This window comes from Ovis canadensis, chromosome 1 (assembly GCF_042477335.2).
Source record: "Ovis canadensis isolate MfBH-ARS-UI-01 breed Bighorn chromosome 1, ARS-UI_OviCan_v2, whole genome shotgun sequence".
NCBI lineage: Eukaryota > Metazoa > Chordata > Mammalia > Artiodactyla > Bovidae > Ovis > Ovis canadensis.
In genome coordinates this window covers 121,404,345-121,429,956 of record NC_091245.1, presented here as the reverse complement: position 1 = coordinate 121,429,956, position 25,612 = coordinate 121,404,345, and the positions used below count along the sequence as shown (strand labels likewise).

Here is a 25,612-nt window from a genome sequence, read left to right as displayed (position 1 = left end):
AAAAATAAACAGGGATTTCAGAATAAAAGTCTAAAATACTCTCAAGAACAGACTGCTTTAAGGTCTTTCAAGCATCTGGCTTGCTGGTGACCTAGATTCTGTGTGGAGTTTCAGCTTCCAGTTTTTGACCAAATAAAGCAGCTGTCCCATAGGAATATTCAGGCATCCATGTGCTTTTTGTGTCCCTATTATCTCCTTTGTCCCTGAAGACAAGCTGGGTGTTTGGCAGGTGTTAGATAGTAAATTATAATTCTAAAATGGTACTCAGTGGCCTAATATTAATAAGGAAGCAGCTCCCACAGTGCCAACTTGTAGACGAGGGAATAACTAATACATTTATCAAAGCGGATGGATTTCAGTTATTTGAATCCTGTTCTGGGCATAGCATCAGTTTTTTGCTGGAGTTTGGTGAACCGGGCTTTATAACTACTTACCTGATTCATTTGCTACCCCTTTCCTCTCCCTTTTGTTTCTTTCTTCCTTCCCTACCTTCATTTTTAAAGCAGTTTTACTGTATGCTTCAACTTTTTGTCCTTTTATTAAGACTGCTGCACAGAAAACACATGAGGCTAGAGATGCTACAGAACATGGGAACTGAGAAAGGGCGGGGGGGCGGGGGGGGGAGGGACGCCGGGCGGGGGGGCGGGGGGGCGGGGGGGCGGGGGGGGGGGGAGGGAACCACATATGAGAAGAACTGTTTTGTCCCCTGAACCGGCAGCGCCCTGGTCTGTGTATTGTAGTTACTGCTCCCTGGCCTTGGCTCAGAGGTAGAAAGTAGCCTTGAAAAGGTCTGTTTACATTCACCCTCCCACTCTCAGGAGTTGTGGGATCCTCAAAGGCTGGTTTCGCGGGTGGATTCACTGTGATATTCCCAGGGTGCGGGACAGTGCCTGGAAGCAGGCAGATGCTCAGGCACGTTCGCTGGATGAACGAAAGGTGAGCAGGAAAGGCGATGCCAGGAGCCGTCCACGGCGAGGCTGGAGGAGAATGGGACTGTGCGGAGCCTACGGGAAGAATCCGAAAGTATAAGCGCAATGCAGAGAGAATGGCAAAGGCGACGTCCTAACAGCTGGAACTGGGACGGAGGAACAGGATGCAGGGAGGGCCTGAAGAGGGACCACAAAGGTTTACGGGCGGAGAGGGTAAGGGCGAGACAAAGAGCAGCAGCTGAGGCCGACCGTGGGAAGAAATGGAAAAGTGGCCGGGAGGGAGGGCAGACGCGAAAGGAAGGGGTGTGAGGGATGGGAAGCGGCGGCTCCGGGATGGGCAGGGGCGGCGGCGCGCGGAGCCCGGGCGGGGCCGTGCGGGGCGCGAGGGATTCGGCGGGCCCGCGGGCGGAGGGGCTCGGGACGGCGGAGAAGGGGCGGGCGGCGCGAGCGCCGCGAAGTTACTCGGTCTGTGCTCTGGCCGGGTACGCGTGCTGGCGGCGGGGCGGCGGGAGGAGCGAAGCGGGGCTCCGCGGGCTGAAACCCGAAACCTCCGGCCCCCGAGCGCGGCCGGGAGGAAGGAAGCTGCTGCCGCGGCGGCGACGGAGGCGGGGAGGCGGCTCGGGCCGACCCGGCCCTGAGCTGCCGCGGCGGCCTCTGGGTGAGTGCCCGCCGGGGCGCGGGCGGGAAGTGGGGCGCTGGCAGGGATGGAGCGGGGCCGAGTTCTTTGTGCCGTGCGGGAGGGCGCGGGGGTGCAGGCCAGACGGGTCTCCGCGCCCCCTGCCCCCACGCCTCCCCGCCCCCACGGCGCTTTTTTCCCCTCCGCGCCCCTTGGAGGTAGGGAGTTATCTTCCCCGCGCACGCCGCTTTGCTTCGCGGATCCGGGACTCTTTGTGGGAAGATCTTGAGGGCGCGCCCTGCCCTGAGGCCGGGGCTTCTGAGAGGCCCTTCCTACTAGCCCGCCTGGCTGCTGCCTCGCTGCCGGAAGCCCCTTTCTCAGACCCCCGGAAAGGGAGGACGGCGGTGCGGCCCCGTGCCCCCTGGACCGAGGGGCTTGAAGGTCCCCTCCGGGACAGGTGTGCGGGGCGAAGCGGCTTCGACCCTTAGCCGAAATCCGTGAGGACCAGGTGAGCTGCATCCTCGGTCGGGGCTCTGGGCGCTGTCTCCCGAGCTGGGCGGAAGGTGCGCCCAGAAGTCGCCCGGCCCACTTGGGCGCCGCCGGGTAGGCGTCTCTGCTCTCCAGGTCTGCCAGCAGCGATTCGGTTAGTTTGGGGGTACTTGGCCCGCCTTCTGGACCAGAGCTTAGCCCTGGTCCAAACCTTTGGACAAAGGCATGTGGGATAAGAATGTCTACGGGTCTGCTCTGGTAACCACACAGCGATGCGTTATCAGTTTATCTCACATCTTTCAGACTGTTTTTTTTTAATTGTACCTTTCATCTGTTTTGTCAGTGCTCTCAAGAGCCCTGAAAGCACCTCCTCCCTGTGAAGGTGGTGTGGTTTTGGAGGGAAAGGTTCCTTGATGTATCCAGTTGAGATAATGAGAGCGTTAATGTTTGAGGGGAGGCTCAAGGTGGTGGCGATGGTGGTGGAGTGAGCATCACTGTGCTTCCTCCCCATCCAGCCAACAGTGACTCAGCCCAGCGTCTTTTCCACCTGTGACCTGGACCCAGAAATGAGCTTTGGAGAGCTGCTGCATCGAAAAATATTAGATGGCTTTCCCTCATAATCCCTCGTGGCTACTGAGATGGGTGAGGAAAGGCATTTCCCAGGCCCCCAGCAGAGAGAGGTGGTGGGAAGTACCTCAGATCGCACAGACAGGAGCTCTTCATCCAACTCTTTAACTGAGATTCAGCCACCCATTTCAGTCACTTCTTCCATAGTGCCTCTCTTCTCCTGTCTTAATCTACACTCGTTTTATACTTATAAGATGCTTCCAAGCACTTTAATACACACTTTTAAATTTCATTCATGTAACAGCCCTCTGGAGTGTTATTAGCAGCTTTTACTGGTGAGGAAACTGAGACTCAAGAAAAGTACTCTGCTCGGCAAGTAAGGAGCCAAGATTGTACTCAGGTCTTTTGACTTAGCAGTACTTTTCACATGGGCTCCAACACAGGTGGGTCCTTGAACTCAGGATTTTCCTTGCCTTACAACACCACCACCTTGATGGGAAAAAAGGAACTTTTCACAAGGAGGCCTGCTTGGCATTTAGAAACTAAGTCCAAGCCTCAAGTAGTCAAATCATTTTCTTTATGTTGCAGCCCTATGCAGAGTCAGAAATGAGGCCTGGCCATGTGATTAGAGGGTTGGAGTTCGTTGCTTGGGTTCTGTGAAAGACAGAATAGGGTGAACTGGAGCTGATCTAAATCCCACCCAAAGGAGGTACAGTTCTGTGATGTAAACTCTGCTGGGACCAGTCAGGAAGCCTGAGTGCAGAATGGCTATGTGGGGGCTGTGGGTAGAACATACCTTCTGTAAAGAGATAGCAGGTGTGACAAGGTTCTAGCATTTTGCTTAATCTGAATTAGGGGAGGGGGCGGTGGAAAGTTACAAATTTTTAAGGTAGAAAGCTCCATGTTTTTAAAATTGGCAACTAATTCAAAACAGTTTTCAAAGTATGCTGGGCAACTAAATCATGTATGTAAGCTCGTTGTAGCCTGCAGACTGCCAGCTTGCAACCTTAGGAAGTACTTGCTGTCATTCAGAGATGCAATAAAGGGTAACTAGAGGGCAGAAGTGATGTTTTCTTGCTGTGTTTCTTTGAGAGCAACAAACAGCAACAAATTTGGAGGTAGTGCTACCTGGAATTTGGAGTAAGGATTGACTTTATGACTCAATACTTCATTCATTCAGCCAGTACTAGTACTGATCTCCTCTGTGATTCTAGTCCTGCACCAAAAGAATACTTCCAACTAGTTTTTGTTAGCCATTTTAACAAACCTGGAAACAGAGGTGAATATGAATGCATAATATATGGTTTATTGATATTATATTATAAAACATGGTAAAGTACTATTTGCATTTCCAACTTTAGGACCAACCTTAGTATATTGGATATGCCTTTAAAAATACATAAATGGGGATCATATATAATTATATGCTCCATGACTTAATTTTTTGACTTAATAATCAGACTTGGATGTCTTCTAATGCCAATAACATAGATATACTTCATTCTTTTAAATGACTACATAGTATTTTATAGTATAGATTCACCAGAATTCATTTAAACATTTCCCTATTGAGGGGCTTTGAGATTTTTTTCTAGCTTCATCTATTATCAGTGCTATAGTAGTAAACATATTGAATGGTTTGCCTTGGAAATGAATAGAGATCATTCTGTCCTATGCAATATTGTTCTTTGCAGCATTGGACTTTACTTCTATCACCAGTCACATCCACAACTGGGCGTTGTTTTGCTTTGGCTCTGCCTCTTTACTTTCTGGGGTTATTTCTCCACTCTTCTCGAGTAGCATATTGGGCACCTACTGACCTGGGGAGTTCATCTTTCAGTATCATATCTTTTTGCCTTTTCATACTGTTCATGGAGTTCTCAAGGCAAGAATGCCGAACTGGTTTGCCATTTCAGTCCCTTCTCTAGTGGACCACATTTTGGTCTTCATGACCCAGATCTTCACGAAAAGATCTTTGGGACCCAGATAACCACAATGGCATGATCACTCACCTAGCGCCAGACATCCTGGAATGTGAAGTCAAGTGGGCATAAGGAAGCATCACTAGGGACAAACCTAGTGCAATTCTGGTAGAGCTATTTCAAATCCTAAAAGATGATAGTATGGAAGTGCTATATTTAATATGCCAGCAAAATTGGAAAACTCAGCAGTGGCCACAGGACTGGAAAAGGTCAGTTTTCATTCCAATCCCAAAGAAAGGCAATGCCAAAGAATGTTTAAACCATAGCACAGTTGCAGTCATCTCACATGCTAGCAAAGTAATGCTCATAATTCTCCAAGCCAGACTTCAACAGTACATGAACCGTGAACTTCCAGATGTTCAAGCTGAATTTAGAAAAGGCAGAGGAACCAGAGGTCAAATTGCCAACATCTGTTGGATCATAGAAAGAGCAAAAGAGTTCCAGAAAAGCATCTACTTCTGCTTTATTGGCTATGCGAAAGCCTTTGACTGTGTGGGTCACGACAAACTGTGGAAAATTCTGAGAAAGATGGGAATACCAGACCACCTGACCTACCTCCTGAGAAATCTGTATGTAGGTCAAGAAGCAACAGTTAGAACTGGACATGGAACAACAGAGTGGTTCCAAATCACGAAAGGAGTACGTCAAGGCTGTATATTGTCACCGTGCTTATTTAAGTTCTGTGCAGAATACATCATGTGAAATGCCAGGTTGGATGAAGCACAAGCTGGAGTCAAGATGGCCAGAAGAAATATCAATAACCTCAGATATGCAGATGATACCACCCTTATGGCAGAAAGTGAAGAAGAACTAAAGAGCCTCTTGATGAAGGTGAAAGAGGAGAGTGAAATAGTTGGCTTATAACTCAGCATTCAGAAAACTAAGATCATGGCATCTGGTCCCATCACTTCATGGCAAATAGGTGGGGAAATGAAACAGTGAGAGACTTTATTTTTGGGGGCTCCAAAATCACTGCAGATGGTGACTGCAGCCATGCAATTAAAAGACTCACTACTTGGAAACAAAGCTATAACCAACCTATACAGTGTATTAAAATGCAGAGATATTACTTTGCCAACAAAGGTCTGTCTAGTCAAAGCTGTAGTTTTTCAAGTAGTCATGTATGGATGTGAGAGTTGGACTATAAAGAAAGCTGAGTGCCAAAGAAATAATGCTTTTGAACTGTGGTGTTGGAGAAGACTCTTGAGAGTCCCTTGGACTGCAAGGAGATCCAACCAGTCTATCCCAAAGGAAATCAGTCCTGAATATTCATTGGAAGGACTGATGCTGAAGCTGAAACTCCAATACCTTGGCCACCTGATGCGAAGAGCTGACTCATTTGAAAAGACCCTGATGCTGGGAAAGATTGAAGACAGGAGAAGGGGGTGACAGAGGATGACATGGTTGGATGGCATCACTGTCTCGATGGACATGAGTTTAAGCAAGCTCCAAGAGTTGGTGATGGACAGGAAAGCCTGGCGGGCTGCAGTCCATGGGATCACAAAGAATTGGACACGACTGAGTGACTGAACTGATAGTGAACATGCTTATACATAAGGCTCTATGTTTGTAGAGTATTTTTGGATAAAAGTTATTCTTAGAAGTGAAGTTGCTGGGTCAGAGGAAGTGTATATTTTAAACATTTATTTAAGCAAAATTCCTTTTGTATATTGGGATCTGGGGATTATGCAGAAAAAGAGATTGAGTTTATTTAATTACTTTTAGGTTTACTTGTTTGGAGATAGATGTATACATAAGGCATCAGTTCAGTTCAGTTGCTCAGTCATGTCTGACTCTTTCGACCCCGTGAATGGCAGCACGCCAGGCCTCCCTGTGTGTGCATCACCAACTCCCAGAGTTCACTCAGACTCACGTCCATAGAGTCAGTGATGCCATCCAGCCATCTCATCCTCTGTCGTCGCCTTCTCCTCCTGACCCCAGTCCCTCCCAGCATCAGAGGGAGTCAACTCTTCGCATGAGGTGACCAAAGCACTGGAGTTTCAGGTTTAGCATCACTCCTTCCAAAGAAATCCCAGGGCTGATCTCCTTCAGAATGGACTGATTGGATCTCCCTGCAGTCCAAGGGACTCTCAAGAGTCTTCTCTAACACCACAGTTCAAAAGCATAGATTCTTCAGTGCTCAGCCTTCTTCACAGTCCAACTCTCCCATCCATACATGACCACTGGAAAAACCATAGCCTTGATTAGACGGACCTTAGTCAGCAGAGTAATGTCTCTGCTTTTGAATACACTATTTAGGTTGGTCATAACTTTTCTACCAGGGAGTAAGTGTCTCTTAATTTCATGGCTGCAGTCACCATCTGCAGTGATTTTGGAGCCCCCAAAAATAAAGTCTGACACTGTTTCTACTGTTTCCCCATCTATTTCCCATGAAGTGATGGGACCAGATGCCATGATCTTTGTTTTCTGAATGTTGAGCTTTAAGCGAACTTTTTTACTCTCCTCTTTCACTTTCATCAAGAGGCTTTTTAGTTCCTCTTCACTTTGTGCCATAATGGTGGTGTCATCTGCATATCTGAGATTATTGGTATTTCTCCTGGCAATCTTGATTCCAGCTTGTGTTTCTTCCAGTCCAGTGTTTCTCATGATGTACTCTGCATATAAGTTAAATAAGCAGGGTGACAATGTACAGCCTTGATGTACTCCTTTTCCTATTTGGAAGCAGTCTGTTGTTCCATGTCCAGTTCTAACTGTTGCTTCCTGACCTGCATATAGATTTATCAAGAGGCAGGTCAGGTGGTCTGGTATTCCCATCTCTCTCAGAATTTTCCACAGTTTATTGTGATCCACACAGTCAAAGGCTTTGGCATAGTCAATAAAGCAGAAATAGATATTTTTGTGGAACTCTCTTGCTTTTTCCAAGATCCAGCGGATGTTGGCAATTCGATCTCTGGTTCCTCTGCCTTTTCTAAAACCAGCTTGAACCTCAGGAAGTTCATGGTTCACGTATTGCTGAAGCCTGGCTTGGAGAATTTTGAGCATTACTTTACTAGCATGTGAGATGAGTGCAATTGTGTGGTAGTTTGAGCATTCTTTTGCACTGCCTTTCTTTGGAAATGGAATGAAAACTGATCTTTTCCAGTCCTGTGGCCACTGCTGAGTTTTCCAAATTTGCTGGCATATTGAGTGCAGCACTGTCATAGCATCATCTTTTAGGATTTGAAACAGCTCAACTGGAATTCCATCACGTCCACTAGCTTTGTTCGTAATGATGCTTTCTAAGGCAGACTTGACTTCACATTCCAGGATGTCTGACTCTAGATGAGTGATCACACCTTTGTGATTATCTGGTTGTGAAGATCTTTTTTGTACAGTTCTTCCGTGTATTCTTGCCACCTCTTCTTAATATCTTCTGCTTCTTTTAGATCCAGACCATTTCTGTCCTTTATGAAGCCCATCTTTGCATGAAATGTTCCCTTGGTATCTCTAATTTTCTTGAAGAGATCTCTAGGCTTTCCCATTCTGTTCTTTTCCTCTATTTCTTTGCATTGATTGCTGAAGAAGGCTTTCTTATCCCTTCTTGCTCTCTGGAACTCTGCATTCAGATGCTTATATCTTTCCTTTTCTCCTTTGCTTTTCGCCTCTCTTCTCACAGCTATTTGTAAGGCCTCCCCATATAGCCATTTTGCTTTTTTGCATTTCTTTTCCATGGGGATGGTCTTGATCCCTGTCTCCTGTACAGTGTTATGAACCTCATTCCATACTTCATCAAGCACTCTATCTATCAGATCTTTGCCCTTAAATCTATTTCTCATTTCCACTGTGTAATCATAAGGGATTTGATTGAGGTCATACCTGAATGGTCTAGCGGTTTTCCCTACTTTGTTCAATTTGAGTCTGAATTTGGTAATAAGGAGTTCATGATCTGAGCCACAGTCAGCTCCTGGTCTTGTTTTTATTGACTGTATAGAGCTTCTCCATCTTTGGCTGCAAAGAATATAATCAATCTGATTTTGGTGTTGACCATCTGGTGATGTCCACGTGTAGAGTCTTCTCTTGTGTTGTTGGAAGAGGGTGTTTGCTATGACCAGTGCATTTTCTTGGCAAAACTCTATTAATCTTTGCCCTGCTTCATTCTGCATTCCAAGGCCAAATTTGCCTGTTACTCCAGGTGTTTCCTGACTTCCTACTTTTGCATTCCAGTCCGCTATAATGAAAAGGACATCTTTTGGGGGTGTTAGTTTTGAAAGGTCTTGCATGTCTTCATAAAAACCGTTCAACTTCAGCTTCTTCAGTGTTACTGATTGGGGCATAGACTTGGATAACTGTGATACTGAATGGTTTGCCTTGGAGACGAACAGAGATCATTCTGCCGTTTTTGAGATTGCATCCAAGTACTGCATTTCGGATTCTTCTGTTGACCATGATGGCTACTCCATTTCTTCTGAGGGATTCCTGCCCACAGTAGTAGATATAATGGTCATCTGAGTTAAATTCACCCATTCCAGTCCATTTTAGTTCGCTGATTCCTAGAATGTCGACGTTCACTCTTGCCATCTCTTGTTTGACCACTTCCAATTTGCCTTGATTCATGGACCTGACATTCCAGGTTCCTATGCAATATTGCTCTTTACAGCATCGGACCTTGCTTCTATCACCAGTCACATCCACAGCTGGATATTGTTTTTGCTTTGGCTCCATCTTTTCATTCTTTCTGGAGTTATTTCTCCACTGACCTCCAGTAGCATATTGGGCACCTACTGACCTGGGGAGTTCCTCTTTCAGTATCCTATCATTTTGCCTTTTCATACTGTACATGGGGTTCTCAAGGCAAGAATACTGAAGTGGTTTGCCATCCATTCCCTTCTCCAGTGGACCACATTCTGTCAGCTCTCTCCACCATGGCCCGCCCGTAGGTAGTATTCAAAGGCTATAAATGGTAATACCTCCCTTCTACTCTGACCCTCTATTTCCCTTTCATGGAAGAACTAATTTTGCCACTTTTTTTGTGTTTTTCTATACACATGCATTTATAGATAAATAAAATATTCAATTTTATTATCAATTTTCTTTCCCTAAAAAAATTATTATAGTAACATACTAAATACCCCATTCTGCTTATAGAATTTTAAAAATTTAATGTATATCTTGGAGACTACTCCATATCAAAGTTGTGTGCATTTTAAATGCTGATAGATTCTTCTTAGTCTACTCTTAAAACACACATTAATGGATTTATACTTCTTCAGATCCGTTAACAATTTTTCCATTGAATTGTTGGTGATTTCATCAATTTGTGAGGGTCTTTTAAAATGTTAATCCTTTTCTTGTTAATAAATCAAGTATCTTGCCTTTTTTGTCTTCCTGGGTTTGCTTATTGTACCTTTGGTTGTTTAATGTTTATGAGTTAGTGTTCAGAGAAGGCAATGGCACCCCACTCCAGTACTCTTGCCTGGAAAATCCCATGGACAGTGGAGCCTGGTGGGCTGCAGTCCATGGGGTCGCTAAGAGTCAGATGCGACTGAGTGACTTCACTTTCACTTTTCACTTTCATGCAATGGAGAAGGAAATGGCAACCCACTCCACTGGTCTTGCCTGGAGACTCCCAGGGACGGGGGAGCCTGGTGGGCTGCTGTCTATGAGGTCGCACAGAGTCAGACACGACTGAAGTGACTTAGCAGCAGCAGCAGCATGAGTTACTGTTGGTTGCTCAGTTGTGTCTGACTCTTCGTGACCCCATGGACTGTAGCCCACCAGGCTCCTCTGTCCATGGGATTTTTTCAGGCAAGAATACTGGAGTGGGTTGCCATTTCCTTCTCCAGTGTTTATGTGGTTAAGTCTATAAGACTTTTCACTATGGCTTCAAGTTTTCTGTCTTTTGGGAAGCCTTCTCCTATCTCAAAATTAATTTTCCCTAAATTCTCTCTTTCATTTTCTTTGCATTTTTCATCTAAAATTATTGAAAATTATTGTATCTTTTACTTTTCTTCAGTGTCTTTCCTTTCTGACACCAGGGAGGTCAGGGTTTGAATCTGACATCAAGGTTGAAGGTCAAGGTTTGCTGGTAAGCCTCTTTAGCTAATGTAGCATGTCTATGAGAAACTCACGTCACCTCTTTGGGCCTTCCTGTCCATTGTCTGTAAAATAACACATTAGAATGAGTTACTTTGAAAGCTTTCAGCTCTCAAGTGTTGGAGATGAATGAACCTGATCCCTTCTTGACACCTGTTACCACAACCTTGGTCCAAGCCTTTATCTCTCACTAGAGATATAGCAGCAGCCTCAGACTTGTGTCTCTGCCTCCATGCGTGGGCCCTATAGTCCGTTCTTCACCCGGCAGCAGAATAACCCTTCTAAAACATGAATCAGATGCATCATTCCAGGGGCCTCTGTTCCCACATGGAGTCTCATCCACACTCCTTACCACGACCCACAGTGCCCTGTGTAATCTGGCCCCTTGCTGTTTCCACAGCCTGCCTCTCCCCTCACTCCTCTCCAGCTTCCTTGCTATTCCTCAAGCATCCCAAGCTCATTCTGACTCAGGGACTTTGGAAGGGCTCTTCCCGTGACCTGAAATTCCCTTCCATCATTTTTTGGTCTCTGCTCAAATCCTTAGCTCTTTGGAGAGACTTTGCTGACTCCTCGCTCCCAGCTCATCCACTGTTAGTCCATTTTGCTTATCCTTATAGCACCCACCACTCTTTGGAATTATTTTGTGTATTTTTTAATATTTTTATTTGTTTTTTTATCAAGTTATTTTTTTTCTTTTCCTGTTTTTAGAGATTGATTGAGATATAATTGACGTAGCACAGTACGAGTTTAAGGTATACAGCATAATGATTTGACTTGCATGCACCATGAAATGATTATCACAATAAGTTTAATGAATGTCCATCATCTCATACAGATTCAAAATTAAAGAAATGGAACAATTTTTTTCCTTGTGCTGAGAACTCAGAATTTACTCTTGACAATTTTCATATATAACATATGGCCATGTTAATTATACTTATTATGTTGGACATTATCCCTAGTATTTATGAACATTATAACTGGAAATTTCTACTATTCATTATTTATTTATTTGCTGTCTGTGTCCCCTGTTCCCTGAATGTAAGCTCCAGGAGAGGAGAGGTTTTTAGCATCTTGCTCAGTGCTATGTGCAGCTGCAAAGTCAAGCTTAGCTCTCAATAGGTATGAAGTAAACATTTTTTCGAGGTAGCTGAGGGAGGAATGAGAAGGGGGAAGTTAGGAGTGTCTCGGAACAAGTGGCAGTGTGGTAAGGGAGGAAAGGGGCCTCCTCTGTTCCTCAGGGCTTTATATTATGGCATATGTCTCAGATACAGTCATCAGAAAAATATATTTAGAAGGAATACCATTTTAAGCCATAATCTCAGTTTTAGCATCATGAGCTTAGTTTGCTGAGCTTTTAAGATCTTCACAACCCAGATAATCACTATGCTGTGATCACTCATCTAGAACCAGACATGCTGGAGTGTGAAGTCAAATGGGCCTTAGGAAGGATCACTACAAACAAAGCTAGTGGAGGTGATGGAATTCCAGTTGAACTGTTTCAAATCCTGAAAGATGATGCTGTGAAAGTGCTGCACTCAATATGCCAGCAAATTTGGAAAACTTAGCAGTGGCCACAGGACTGGAACAAGTCCGTTTTCATTCCAATCCAAAGAAAGGCAGTGCAAAAGAATGCTCAAACTACCACACAATTGCACTCATCTCACACACTAGTAAAGTAATGCTCAAAATTCTCCAAGCCAGGCTTCAGCAATCCGTGAACCGTGAACTTCCTGAGGTTCAAGCTGGTTTTAGAAAAGGCAGAGGAACCAGAGATGGAACTGCCAACATCCACTGGATCATGGAAAAAGCAAGAGAGTTCCAGAAAAACATCTATTTCTGCTTTATTGACTATGCCAAAGCCTTTGACTGTGTGGATCACAATAAACTGTGGAAAATTCTGAAAGAGATAGGAATACCAGACCACCTGACCTGCCTCTTGAGAAACCTGTATGCAGGTCAGGAAGCAACAGTTAGAACTGGACATGGAACCACAGACTGGTTCCAAATAGGAAAAGGAGTATGTCAAGGCTGTATATTGTCACCCTGCTTATTTAACTTATATGCAAAATACATCATGAGAAACGCTGGGCTGGAGGAAGCACAGGCTAGAATCAAGATTGCCGGGAGAAATATCAGTAACCTCAGATATGCAGATGACACCATCCTTATGGCAGAAAGTGAAGAAGAACTAAAGAGCCTCTTGATGAAGGTGAAAGAGGAGAGCGAAAAAGTTGGCTTAAAGCTCAACATTCAGAAAACGAAGATCGTGGCATCTGGTCCTGTCACTTTATGGCAAATAGATGGGGAAACAGTGGAAATAGTGGCTGACTTTATTTTTCTGGGCTCCAAAATCACTGCAGATGGTGATTGCAGCCATGAAATTAAAAGACACTTACTCCTTGGAAGAAAAGTTATGACCAACCTAGACAGCGTATTGAAAAGCAGAGACATTACTTTGTCAACAAGGGTCTGTCTAGTCAAGGCTATGGTTTTTCTAGTGGTCATGTATGGATGTGAGAGTTGGATTATAAAGAAAGGTGAGTGCTGAAGAATTGATGCTTTTGAACTGTGGTGTTGGAGAAAACTCTTGAGAGTCCCTTGGAGTGCAAGGAGATCCAACCAGTCCATTCTAAAGGAAGTCAGTCGTGAATATTCATTGGAAAGACTGATGCTGAAGCTAAAACTCCAATACTTTGGCCACCTGATGCAAAGAGCTGACTCATTTGAAAACCCTGATACTGGGAAGGATTGAGGGCAGGAGGAGAAGGGGACGACAGAGGATGAGATGGTTGGATAGCATCACCAATTCGATTGACATGGGTTTGGGTGAACTCTGGGAGTTGGTGATGGACAGGGAGGCCTGGTGTGCTGCAGTTCATGGGGTCGCAAAGAGTCAGACACGACTGACCGACTGAACTGAACTGGAATGAAGATAATAAGTAAAACAAATAATAAAGGGTAAAACCAATTAGCATAGGAATCATTAGTTATCTTGTGACAGAAGTAATCAACTCAGCCTTATTCTCAACATAGCTTCTGTCTCTTGTCTTCTTGGAGCATGTATGTAAATTTGTTTATGGAGGGAGTTTTATTTTTCTTGATCTGTTTGTTAGTATACGTAGGAACAAGTAGAATGAACCCAGTTACTCCTATAGAACAGGCTTTCCTAACCTCAGCCCCACTGACATATTGGGCTGGATACTTCTTTGTTGGAGGTGAGCAAGAGGCTTCCCAGTGCATTATGGGATGTTTAGCAGCATCTTTGGCCTTAGATGCTAGTAGCATCCCCTGAGATGTGACAACTGAAGACGTCTCCAGAAATTGCCCGATATCCCTTGAAGTGGAAGTGGAGGCAAAATCACCCCTCCTTGAGAACCACTCTTATGAAATATTGGGGTAGTAACTGAGTTTGATTATGATCTAGAGTTTTCTAATTAGACATTTTCAGACCCTCCCAGCCATCTTGACTCTCTCTTTAGCTTTAAAAGATGAGATTTGCTCTCTCAGGGAAGGGGTTGTGGCCTGGAATATCAGTACCCCTCACCACAGATGTAGGTAAATTAAAATTGCATGTTTTTCAGTCAGCTGGTCACCTGGGTGCCTGAGAGCCTGACTCAGCTGGAATTGAGCCTTAGTGGTTACCAAGCAGCTGAGTTCTTGGCTGAATGCTTTCCTGCTGACTGAGCTGTCAGCCCTGAGCCCCCAGTGGAGTCAGACGTGTTTCCATTTTTCAGTCTTTCTCAACAGCCTTTCTCTCCTCTCTTTTATTCACTTAGTGGTCAAATGAAACCTCTTTGATTTTAATTAAAATTTGAATGGAAAAAGGAGAATTGCGTTTTCTTTTCATGTCTTAAGTAGCTTTCTTAAACATTTTTTGAAGTCCATCTCCTGACAGTCACTCCACTAGCTGCTTTCACACATGTTATCATATATTCTCATTGGTAATCATATGAAGTTGGTTAATGCCACTGTTTTGATCTTTTGGAAAAATTGAGGCTCAGAGAATTAGGAGACAGCATGTAGTCATATGAAATTCAAACCGAGGTTTAGTTAAGATTCTGAAAAACATGTTCTTTCTATTGAATATCAGATCAAAATAGATATTACTATGAGTAGGGGGGATATAAAATCCCATATTCAGAGTACTGTTGGGAATTCAAAGGGGAAACTGAGGAGGAATTTATAATCCATCAGCAAGGGAAAGCATACTCACCTTAAATAAAAATTTTTGCTAAGACAAGCATGTCTGAAAAGATAATATTAAAGAACTAGATGTAAAGGGTGATCAGGGTCATTGTGAGGTTGGGATATTCCAGAAAGGCTTCTTGAGACTTTTGCTGCTAAGGTCGATGTAAGCACCCTCAGATGCTATCTGTATAAATGTCAGCAAGGGCTTATGATAGTGATCACCAAGCTCTGCCAGGCTGTGTGGATCCACCTGTGCTTTTGGTACCACTTCAGTCGGAAAAAAGAAAATGCTTAATTACAGAGAGCTCATGTGAATCAATAACAGTGTAAAAGATGAATTCAAATGTTATTGACCACAATAGCATATTTATTGTGAAGAATTTATTATTGAAGAATAATAGTTCACATATGTGCACAGCATCATTTATTTGGCCTACAGACAGTAACAGCCACCCAGAGTTTGGGAATGCATGACTTAGACAATGTGTGATAGGATAGTTTATAGAGGAAATAAAAATAAGAGGGAAGCAAGGTAACCAAAAAATAATCTCTACCTTGCTATGCAGATCTGTGCAAATATCATCTGCAAATATAGCTATAGTCTCTTCAAGAAATTCATGTTTTTTAGATTTTGCCTTTTGGAAACTTCTAATATAAGTCATCCAGTATATAACATTTATCTGCACTTATCTATTTGTCTTTCTGGTGGCATAAAATCCAATAGGACTTGACAATCTTTTTTAAAAATTCAGCAGTTTCCCTTTTATCATTTTAAAAAATATTAAAGTTAAATGGAAAGTTCTGAGCTATTTCAAGGGCCTTTTTCTTTTTTTGGGGGGGGGGGCTTTGTTTTTCTTACTCATTTGGGCCATATAAATACAGTTAGCATGTCACTTATCTGGCAAAATGCTGAGAAGTAGAAAATCGACCTTCCCCAAAGGTGCAGAAGGGAATGGCATCTGTCTGACAGAAGCCATACCTGGAGAACTTTGCACTGAGGCCCTTCCTCAGTATATCAGCTTCTACTTTACATAGACCTTTAATAAGCTTGACAAGAAAAGCTACAGGTAAATAGTCTCTGTATAGGGGAAACGGCAGCCAAAGTTTGAATAAATTACAGAGAAAGTTTCAAAAGGAAACAGAATATGCAAGGCACACTTGGTACTGAGTTGACCAAAAAGTTCATTCTAGGGGACTTCCCTGGGGGTCCAGTCATTAAGAATCCATCTTGCAGTGAAGGGGTCACAAATTGGAACCATTGTCAGGGAACTGAGAACCCTCATGCCACAGAGCAGCTAAGCCCTCGTGCCACAACTAGAGAATCTGTGTGCCGCAGTGGAGATCCCATGTGCCAAAACTAAGACCCGACTCAGCCAAATAAGTTTGTTGCTGTTCAGTTGTTCTGTCTTGTGACTTTTTGTGACCCCACAAAAAGGCTACAGTCTGGACTGCAGCACGCCAGGCTTCCTTGTCCTTTACTGTCTCCCAAAGTTTGCTCAAACTCATGTCCACTGAATTGACAATGCCATCCAACCATCTCCTCCATCACCCTCTTCTGCTGCCCTCAATCTTTCACAGCATCAGGGTCTTTTTCAAAGAGGTGGCTCTTCGTATCAGGTGGCCAAAGTATTGGAGCTTCAGCTTCAGCATCAGTCCTTCCAATGAATATTCAGGACTGATTTCCTTTAGGATTGACTGGTTTGATTTCTTTGAAGTCCTGTCAAGAGTCTTCTCCTTCTCTGATACCACAGTTCGAAAGCATCAGTTCTTTGGTGCTCAGCCTTCTTTATGGTCCAGCTCTCATATCCGGACATGACTACTGGAGAAACCATAGCTTTGGCTGTACGGATCTTTGTCGACAGAGTGATGTCTTTGCTTTTTAATATGCTGTATAGGTTTATCATAGCTTTTCTTCCAAGGAGCAAGCAGCTTTTAATATGGCTACAGTCACCATCCGCAGTGATTTTTAGAGCCCCCCAAAATAAAGTCTGTCATTGTCTCCATTGTTTCTCCATCTATTTGCCATGAAGTGTTGAGACAGAATGACATGATTTTAGTTTTCTGAATGTTGAGTTTTAAGCCAACTTTTTCATTCTCCTCTTTGACTTTCATCAAGAGGCTTTTTAGTTCTTCTTCACTTTCTGCCATAAGGGTGGTGTCATCTGCATATCTGAGGTTATTGATATTTCTCCTGGCAATCTTGTATCCAGCTTGTGCTTCATCCAGCCCAGCATTTCTCATAATATACTCTGCATATAAGTTAAATAAGCAGGGTGACAATATATATATAGCCTTGATATACTCCTTTTCTGATTTGGAAGCAGTCTGTTGTTCCATGTCCAGTTCTGACTGTTGCTTCTTGACTTGCATTCAGATTTCTCAGGAGGCAGGTCAGGTGATCTGGTATTCCCATCTCTTGAATTTTCCACAGTTTGTTGTGGTCCACACAGTCAAAGGCTTTGGCATAGTCAATAAACAGAAGTAGATGTTTTTCTGGAACTCTCTTGCTTTTTCGATGATCCAAAGGATGTTGGCAATTTGATTTCTGGTTCCTCTGCCTTTTCTAAATCCAGCTTGAACATCTAGAAGTTCACGGTTCATGTACAGCCTTGATGTGCTCCTTTCCCAATCTTGAACCAGTTCATTGTTCCACGTCCTATTGGGATTGTTGCTTCTTGACCTACATACAGATTTCTTAGGATGCAGATAAGATGGTCTGGTAGTCCCATCGCTTTAAGCCAAATAAATAAATTGATTAAAAGAGATTTGTTTTTGTTTTTGTTTTTTTTTAAGTTCAGGTTTTTCTGTAAGATGTTTTGAAAAAAGCTGAATAGACTTTTTGGCCAACCCAATATAAAAGGAAATCACATTGCCCTTACCCAGCTTGAGGGAATCAACTGTGTTTTCAATTATGTAATAAAGACTCACAGGGATAAATCCATAGCTGAGTAACTGGGAAGCTGAGCAGTCTTCTCTAAAATTTCTAAAGAGAGCATTCCATTAGCACTGAAATCTAAGGTCAGAATTCCATTTATCTTGGTATTTAATGACTTTGAGTCATCGTGAAAATCATTATGATCTGTATACCTTATTTTCAAATATAGGAAAATGTGTGATAGATTTTCATGAATTTTTCCTAAAAAGGTTTGAAACAGAGGTTTGACATTTTAAGGTGATAAAACCCCACCAACTCATAAAACTCATATTTCTAGAATGAGGCATTTCCAAGGATCAGCTTGGGTTGTGGTGCATTTTTGAAGGGGAAATTGTTACTGGAGGTCCTGTCTCTCTCGCTCTTGTTTTGTGAGTATGTGTGCATTTTTAAAAAAATTGAAGTCAAGCTGATTTACAATATTGTGTCAGTTTCAGACGTATAGCAAAGTGGTTCAGTTATGCAGACATGTTTTGCATCTTCCCTGCAAAAAGTTGTTGAGATGCTCAGAGAAGTGGTAGTCAGTTGGTGAGAGATCAGGTGAATATGGTGAATGAGGCAAAAGTTCCTAGCCCAATTCATTCAACTTTTCGAGTGTTGGTTGTGAGACCTGCAGTCGGGTGTTGTGGGGAAGGACGGGCCCTTCCTATTGACCAGTGCTGGCTGAGAGTGTTGCAGTTTTCGGTGCATCACATCAATTTGCTGAACTGATGTCATGGTTTCTCTGGGATTCAGAAAGTTGTAGTGGATCAGATGGGCAGCAGACCACCAAACAGTGACCATGAGCTGTTTTGGGGGCAATTTTGGCTTTGGGAAGTGCGTTGGAGCTTCTTCTCAGTTTAATCACTGAGCTGGTCTTTGTATACAATCTACTTTTCATCACACATCACAACCCAGTAGAGAAATGGTTCATTGTTGTGTAGAATAAGAGAAGACAACCCTTCAAAAACAACAGTTTTTTTCATTTGAGGTCCATTCCCCTCCTCATTTGAGGAGGGCATGGTAATCCACTCCAGTATTCTTGCCCTGGAGAATCCCATGGACAGAGGAGCCTGGCAGGCTAAAGTCCCTAGGGTCACACAGAGCTGGACATGGTTGAAGCAACTGAGCTTGCATGTACAGCTCAGGAGACACCCACTTGTTGAGCTCTTTCACCTTTCCGATTTGCTTCGAGCACTGAACAGCTGTAAAATGGTTGACGTTGAGTTCTTCGACAACTTCTCGTGTAGCTGTACGATGATCAGCTTCGATGATCCTCTCGGTTGTTGTCAACTTCTGGTGGCTGGCCACTATGCTTCTCGTCTTCAAGCCTCTTGTCTCCTTTGCAAAACTTCTTATACCACCACTGCACTGTGCATTCATTAGCAGTTCCTGGGCCAAATGTGTTGTTGATGTGAGTTTTCTCTGCCGCTTTATGACCCATTTTGAACTCAAATAAGAAAATCCTTCAAATTTGCTTTTTGTTTAACATGAGTTCCATAGTCTAAAATAAAGATAAAATCATCAGCAACTGATAAGTCATTAGCAAAAAAAAAAAGAAAGATAAAAGCACATTAAAATCATGTATAATATGACTGTTATTTAGAATGTATTTCAATATCAAAAGATACATTTTAACAATGCAAAAACCACAATTACTTTTGCATCAAACTAATAGTACACCACATCAAGTCAGGGATCTGTTGACAGGAGAAAGGGGAGGATGGTTATTGACTGGATAATGAATAGTGTTTGCTACATCTGCAAAAATAATTCTCTAAAGGTAAGATAACGCCTTGTGTGCAAAGGTGTCCAGTGTTCCACTGTTAATTCACACTTTCATTTATCACATATATTGGGCACCTGTCATTTGCCAGGTGCTGTTCTAGGTGCTGACCCAAAAATGTACAGACCCAAGATTTCTTACTGTCTTGGAGCATACAGTCTGGTGTGAGAGAGATACATTAACGAGATAAGTAAATAAGTACATACACGTGCAGTAAGGAGGAAAAGTAAAGAAAAGGAATGGGGCCGTGAAATGTTAGAGAGGGGTATGAAATGTTAGGTTGTGTGGATTGGGAAGGTTTTGCTGAAAAGGTGACTTGAAGACTGAAAGGAAGTGAGAGAGCAACCTACAATGATACCTTGGATAAAGGCAGGCATTCCAGACATAGGAAGCAGCAAGTGCAAAGGCCCTTAGGTGGACACATGCTTGATATGTTTGACAAATAGTAATGGCAGTTAAAAAGTAATTTTTATTATGAAATTGGACCAGTAGTGGAGAGCCAGATGATGCAGGGCCTATTCTAAGTGATAGGGGAATACTTTTGGGGTTTTGAATAAGCAGTGACTTGTTCATGTGTTTTGACTTCTATTTTAACAGGCTTACTCTGGTTGCTGTGTTGAGGGTGGGGACAATGGCGGATGCAGATGCTTTCTCTTTAGTGAGAAAGTGATTTTAATAATGCAGAGAAGACATAACGTAACCTGGACTAGAGTGATGGTAGCAGAGATAGAAAGACAGAGTTGAATACTAGATACATTTCAAAAGTAGATCCATTAGCCAGTAGATTTGCCAATGGATCAGGCAGGAGATGTGAGAGAAAGTAAGGAGTCAGAAGTGAACTCAGAGTTTAGGGTCTGAGCAACTGGAAGGATGAAGATACCACAACTTGAGTTGAAGAGACATGGAAAGAACAGATTTGACAGGCAAAGGATTTGAAGTCTGATTTTGGACATGTTAGGCTTGTGGTACCTGTGCCACTCAAGTAGAGATATTGAGTAACCAGTCAGGAACTCCAGGGAGTGGTATTGGCTTCTCTTTGCCTGAGACCCAGCTCCTGACCAGACCCTTGGTCCATTTGCCCTGGGAATCACCACGGGAACATCTAGCAGCAGCATCAGGTTGACTTGGACCAAGTTGAGCAAGCCTGACCTGACCTGACCCAGCTTTGCCTTTGGAGTTTGCTGGGGTCCCAGCTCCAGGCAGGATGGCCTTGGCCAGCATCTGTGGAGGCTTTCCTGAGCCTGCCCTGGGAAAGCTGGCATTTCTGCTCTTCTGCCACCTGGGGAAGTAGTGTGGTCCAGGCTGGGTGTCCAGCTCAGAAAGCTATTTCCATAGTGAGGTCTTGCTTGACCTTCAGTCTGCTAAGGCTTCCCTAGAGAGCTGTGGTCAGCCCGCCACTGGTTTCTCTCCCTTTTCCTAAAGCGCCTTTCTGTTGTCTTCATCATGACTTCAGCTGGTTGTTTGTGGATTTTCTAGGAGGCTGAAGTGAACCCTCCCCATCTGTGTTGGCCAGCATACACAAGGACGATGATGGCTGCTTTCAGTGTTGCTGGGCCAGGCTTGGGAGGGAGGCCAGTGGCCCTTTGAAAACATTCAACAGTCCATGGCTCAGAGTCCAGCTTGGCTTAGTACTGAGTGTTCCTCACATTCTCTAACATGCGTAACAAAAACTGCACCAGAGGAGCTTGATGAACAAACAGTGAGTTTTGCTTTATGTGATCTGGGGACAGTGCAACATGATGAATTGTTTCACTCAGTGAGTTTACCTTGGAAGTCGCTGCTGCACTCGTTCCTAGTGAGGAATAATGTGGTGCAGACATAGCTTGTGTTTCCTCCTCTACTGCAGGAGCAGTTTATATACTGTCTGAAGTTCTTTTCATTAGTGGTTGAGACATCAGGAAGATAGCCGACTTCCTTCATTTCATGACTCTCTAAATCCCATGAGGAGAGAAGTTAAAAAGAAGATACCCTGGTATATTTTTTCCAACTTTTTAATAGCTGTAAAATATATATACCTAACATAAAATGTATCATCTGAGCCATTTTTAAGTGTACAGTTCAGTAATACTGGGGGCTTCCCTGGTGGCTCAGAGGGTAAAGCATCTGCCTGCAATGCAGGAGATCGGGGTTTGATCCCTGGGTTGGGAAGATCCCCTGGAGGAGGAAATGGCTACCCCTCCAGTATTCTTGCCTGGAGAATCCCAAAGATGGAAAAGCCTGGTAGGCTACAGTCCATGGGGTCGCAAAGAGTCGGACACGACTGAGTGACTTCACTTTTCACTTTCTTTCAGTAGTATTTAGTACATTTATATGGCATAGTCATTGTCACCATCTATCTCCAGAACTCTTTTCACCTTGCAAAACTAAACCCATTAAACAACTCTCCTGTCTCCCTCTTACCAGCCCCTGGCAACCACCATTCTACTTTCTGTCTCTATGATTCTGACTACTTTTAAAGTACCTCATACAAGTAGAATCATACAATATTTGTCTTCTTGTGGCTGGTTTATTTCACTTAGCATAATGTCCTCAAAGTTCATCCATGTCGTAGCATACATCAAAGTTTCTCTCCTCTTTAAGGCTGAATAATGTTCTTTTCTGTGGATATGCCATATTATGCTTATCATTTCACAGTCAGTGGACACTTGGATTTCTTCCACATTTTAGCTACCACGAATAATGCTGCTATGAACCATGGTGTACAGATATCTCTTTGAGGTCTTTTTACAATCAGTCGCTTTTTCTGTTTGTTTGTATATTTATTTGGGGCTGCAGTGCATGTCTGTGCAGCCTTTCTCTAGTGGTGGTTTGTGGGCTTCTCCTGGTGGTGGCTTCTGTGTCACAGAGCGCGGGATTAGGGCTCATGGGCTTAGTTGCCCCACGGCATGCGGGATCTTCCCAACCCAGGGATCAAACCCATGTCCCCTGCATTGGCAGGCAGATTCTTAACTACTGGACCACCAGCGGAGTCCCTCTCTTTGAGATCTTGCTTTCAGTTATTTGGGGTATATATCCAGAAGCAGAATTGCTGGATCATATGGTAATTCTGTGTTTAATTTTTTAAGAAATTGCTGTAATGTTTTCCGCAGTAGCTGTACCATTTTGCATTCCCGTCAACAGTCTACAAGGGTTCTGGATTCTCTACATCCTCATCAGCACTTATTATTTTCTGGGTTTTGTTTGGACGGTAACCATTCTAATGAGTGTGAGGTGATACCTCATAGTTTTGCTTTGCTTTTCCTAAGGATCAGTAAAGTTGAGCATCTTGTCATGTGCTTATTGGCTAGTCATGTATCTTTTTTGAATATGGAGACTTTTGTTGTTGAATTTCAGGAGTTCTTAATATATGCTGAATATTAATTTATAGTCCTATATATGATTTGCAAATATTTTCTCTCAACCTGTGTGTTGTTCTGTCCCTGGTATCTTTTTCTTTCTTTCTTTTTTTAATTTAAATTTTATTTTTTTACTTTACAATACTGTATTGGTTTTGCCATACATTGACATGAATCCACCGCAGGTGTACATGAGTTCCCAACCCTGAACCCCCCTCCCACCACCCTCCCCATATCATCTCTCTGGGTCATCCCAGTGCACCAGCCCCAAGCATCCTGTATCCTGTATCGAACCTAGACTGGTGATTCGTTTCTTACATATTCATTTCTTAGTATACATGTTTCAATGCCATTCTCCCAATTCATCCCACCCTCTCCCTCTCCCACAGAGTCCAAAAGTCTGTCCTGGTATCTTTTGATATACACATTTTTAAAATTTTCATAAAGTTCAGTTTGTCAATTTTTCTTTTGTGCTTGTACCTTTGGCATCATATCCAAGAAATCATTGCCAAATTCAAGGTTGTGACTTGGTATATTTTTGAATCTCTTTAAAGCCTCACCCCCCCATATTTATTTGTTTATTTCTTTCTCTCTTTCAATCAAGTTATTAGACCAGTAGATCAGTAACACATTTTATAATTCATAAATCTTTATTAATTCATTCTGCAAGCAGGGAGAGCATTCCAACTCGAGGCAGAAGCCAGAGCAAATTAGAAATGGCAGCATGTAAGCATAGCTGGCTGGAGCAGAATGCACAAAAAGGGGCTGGTGGGTGAAAAGACTGGAATTTAGACGAGGCCACACCATGTTGAATCTTACCTGCTGTGGTGAGTAGATAAATTGAAAGTAGTTACATAGCCATAGGACCAACTTGGAGAGCTGTTATCAAATATTCTCTTGAAGTGGGCACTTAACCTTTCTGAGCCTCAATTTCCCCACTGTATTCATTTAACAAACACTTATGTGGTACCAAATTCTATTTTAAGCACTCTGCAAATACTAACTCATTGATTTTTGTCCATCAACCATATGAGGTACTTACCCCTAAGCAAGGAGTATTATCTCCATTTGACAGAGTGGGGAATTGATGCCCAGAGAGGTCAGATAACATGTCAAGATCATAGAGCCATTAGGCAGTGGAGCTGGGATGTGAGCCCAGGCTCTCTAGTTTAGCTCATGCTCTTAACCATATGTCGTGGTGCTTCTCTGAAACAGGGAGAAGGACAGTTCCTACCTCTGAAAGTTATTCCAGAGGTGAAATGATGTATGTAAAATTACATTGTCTGTTGCACATTGTTTTGCCAATACTGATTGTTATTAGTTAATAATAACTAAGGAACACTTTTGAAATGGGTAAGATTCTCAAGGGCATAGAGAGAAAGGAATGGATCAAGTACTGAGCCTTGGGAAATGTTTTTGCTGAGAAACAAGAGCTTAGTTTTGGAAAGACATCAGACAGAGTTATGGCTGACACCTTTGTGGAGAGGGTCATGGTCAGTGAAGAGCCCTAGACTCCGGACTTTCAGTCCCTACAAAGGAAATTGTTGGAGTTGGTGATGTTGTTTGATGTATATACAGAGGAGACCAAAGCCAGGTCTTTCCCACTGGCAAACCAAGAATTTAGCCAAGGACCACAGGGTCACTGGGGTTCGGACTCTAGCTGCTTTTCCATCTTCTGGTACATGCTCCCAAACCGCCCAGGGTTCAGACCTGCTTTACAGGTGAAGTGGGATGTTTTGGAAGAGGAAATTACTAGGTTTCTGGTGCCCTTGTGGGGACAATAACAAAGCACTGTGCATTGTAACAGACCCTGGGCTGGCTGGGTGGACACATTCCTCTGGGGCTGCAGAGGTCAAGTCATCAACCCACCATCTTTGGAACAACTTTCATGTGTGTGCCAGGGAAGGACAAAAGAATGCAGGGAAGGAGACCCAGGGATCCTGGGATCTCTTTCTGGCTATCAATGAGTTGTGTGGTCTGGTTTGTGGGTGGGATGGGGGTGGAGGTTCACTGTCTATCTCAGTTGTCTCAGTGGAAGACAGGGTTGTTAATTTGAATATTTTCCCCACCTCCACCCCCTCAACTGCTCCAGTTGGTGATTGATGTGTAAAACGCTTTGAGATGCTGAGTTGAAGATCTGAAAACATAGCCAAAATAACATCACAGTGATTTCACTTGAGTTTATTTGAAGTGGTGTTTGAAAACATTTCCTTCCCTGGAGGGTTGTTTATTTGAACCTATCATACACCTACCTACTGGCATTTTATTTCTTTAGATGAGGGCATCTGGCAGTCCCATAGGCTGCTGCTCACCTCTTCATAAAAATGGGAAGCCGCAGAATGAGCCACTGCCCCAGTTGTGTTTGTTTAAGCATATCAGAAGAGATATCCTAAAAGAAACTGTTTTCTCTGGAGAAGACTTTCGAAGAGGTCAGGTGTATCTTTTCGTGTCCATTACCCTTGTTAGAGCGGTGCCAGGAGTCTGCCTCCTACTGACCAGCATGATCTCACAACGCTCGCCTGAGCCTTGGCCTTGGCCTGTGGAATCTCAGGCTGTCGCTTAGATGGCCCCATTTGTAATGGATATTTTAGAGGTGAATGAGGCCTCCTTTTCCTTGTAGTGGCTTGTGGACTGGATCACGGATCTCCTGGGAGGTGAAAAACTTACTTACGCTTCCATATGAAGAAACTCCATGATACTAGGGTCCATGGGTCTGTGGCATGGTCTGTGACAAGAAGAAAATTTCTCAAGAAAGAGACTGAGGTAGGCAGAG

At 43.4% G+C, this 25,612-nt stretch overlaps 1 protein-coding gene across 13 annotated transcripts in view; it reads left to right on the top strand.

Moving 5' to 3' along the window:
* The first annotated feature begins 671 nt into the window (after nt 1–671).
* GPR161 (G protein-coupled receptor 161) overlaps nt 672–25,612 on the top strand; it is an 87,493-nt gene continuing 62,552 nt past the window's right edge. For 3 of the 13 annotated variants that reach the window (XM_069548747.1, XM_069548736.1, XM_069548768.1), the window contains exon 1: nt 1,292–1,587. Coding sequence is in view for 1 of the 13 variants with exons in the window: in XM_069548676.1 (XP_069404777.1) it covers nt 905–936 (32 nt within the window). In the remaining 12 variants the exon portion in view is untranslated. Of the gene's footprint in view, nt 1,143–1,277; nt 2,054–25,612 lie in introns of those variants that run through there. The other 10 variants (XM_069548774.1, XM_069548695.1, XM_069548714.1 and 7 more) reach the window with 9 other exon arrangements.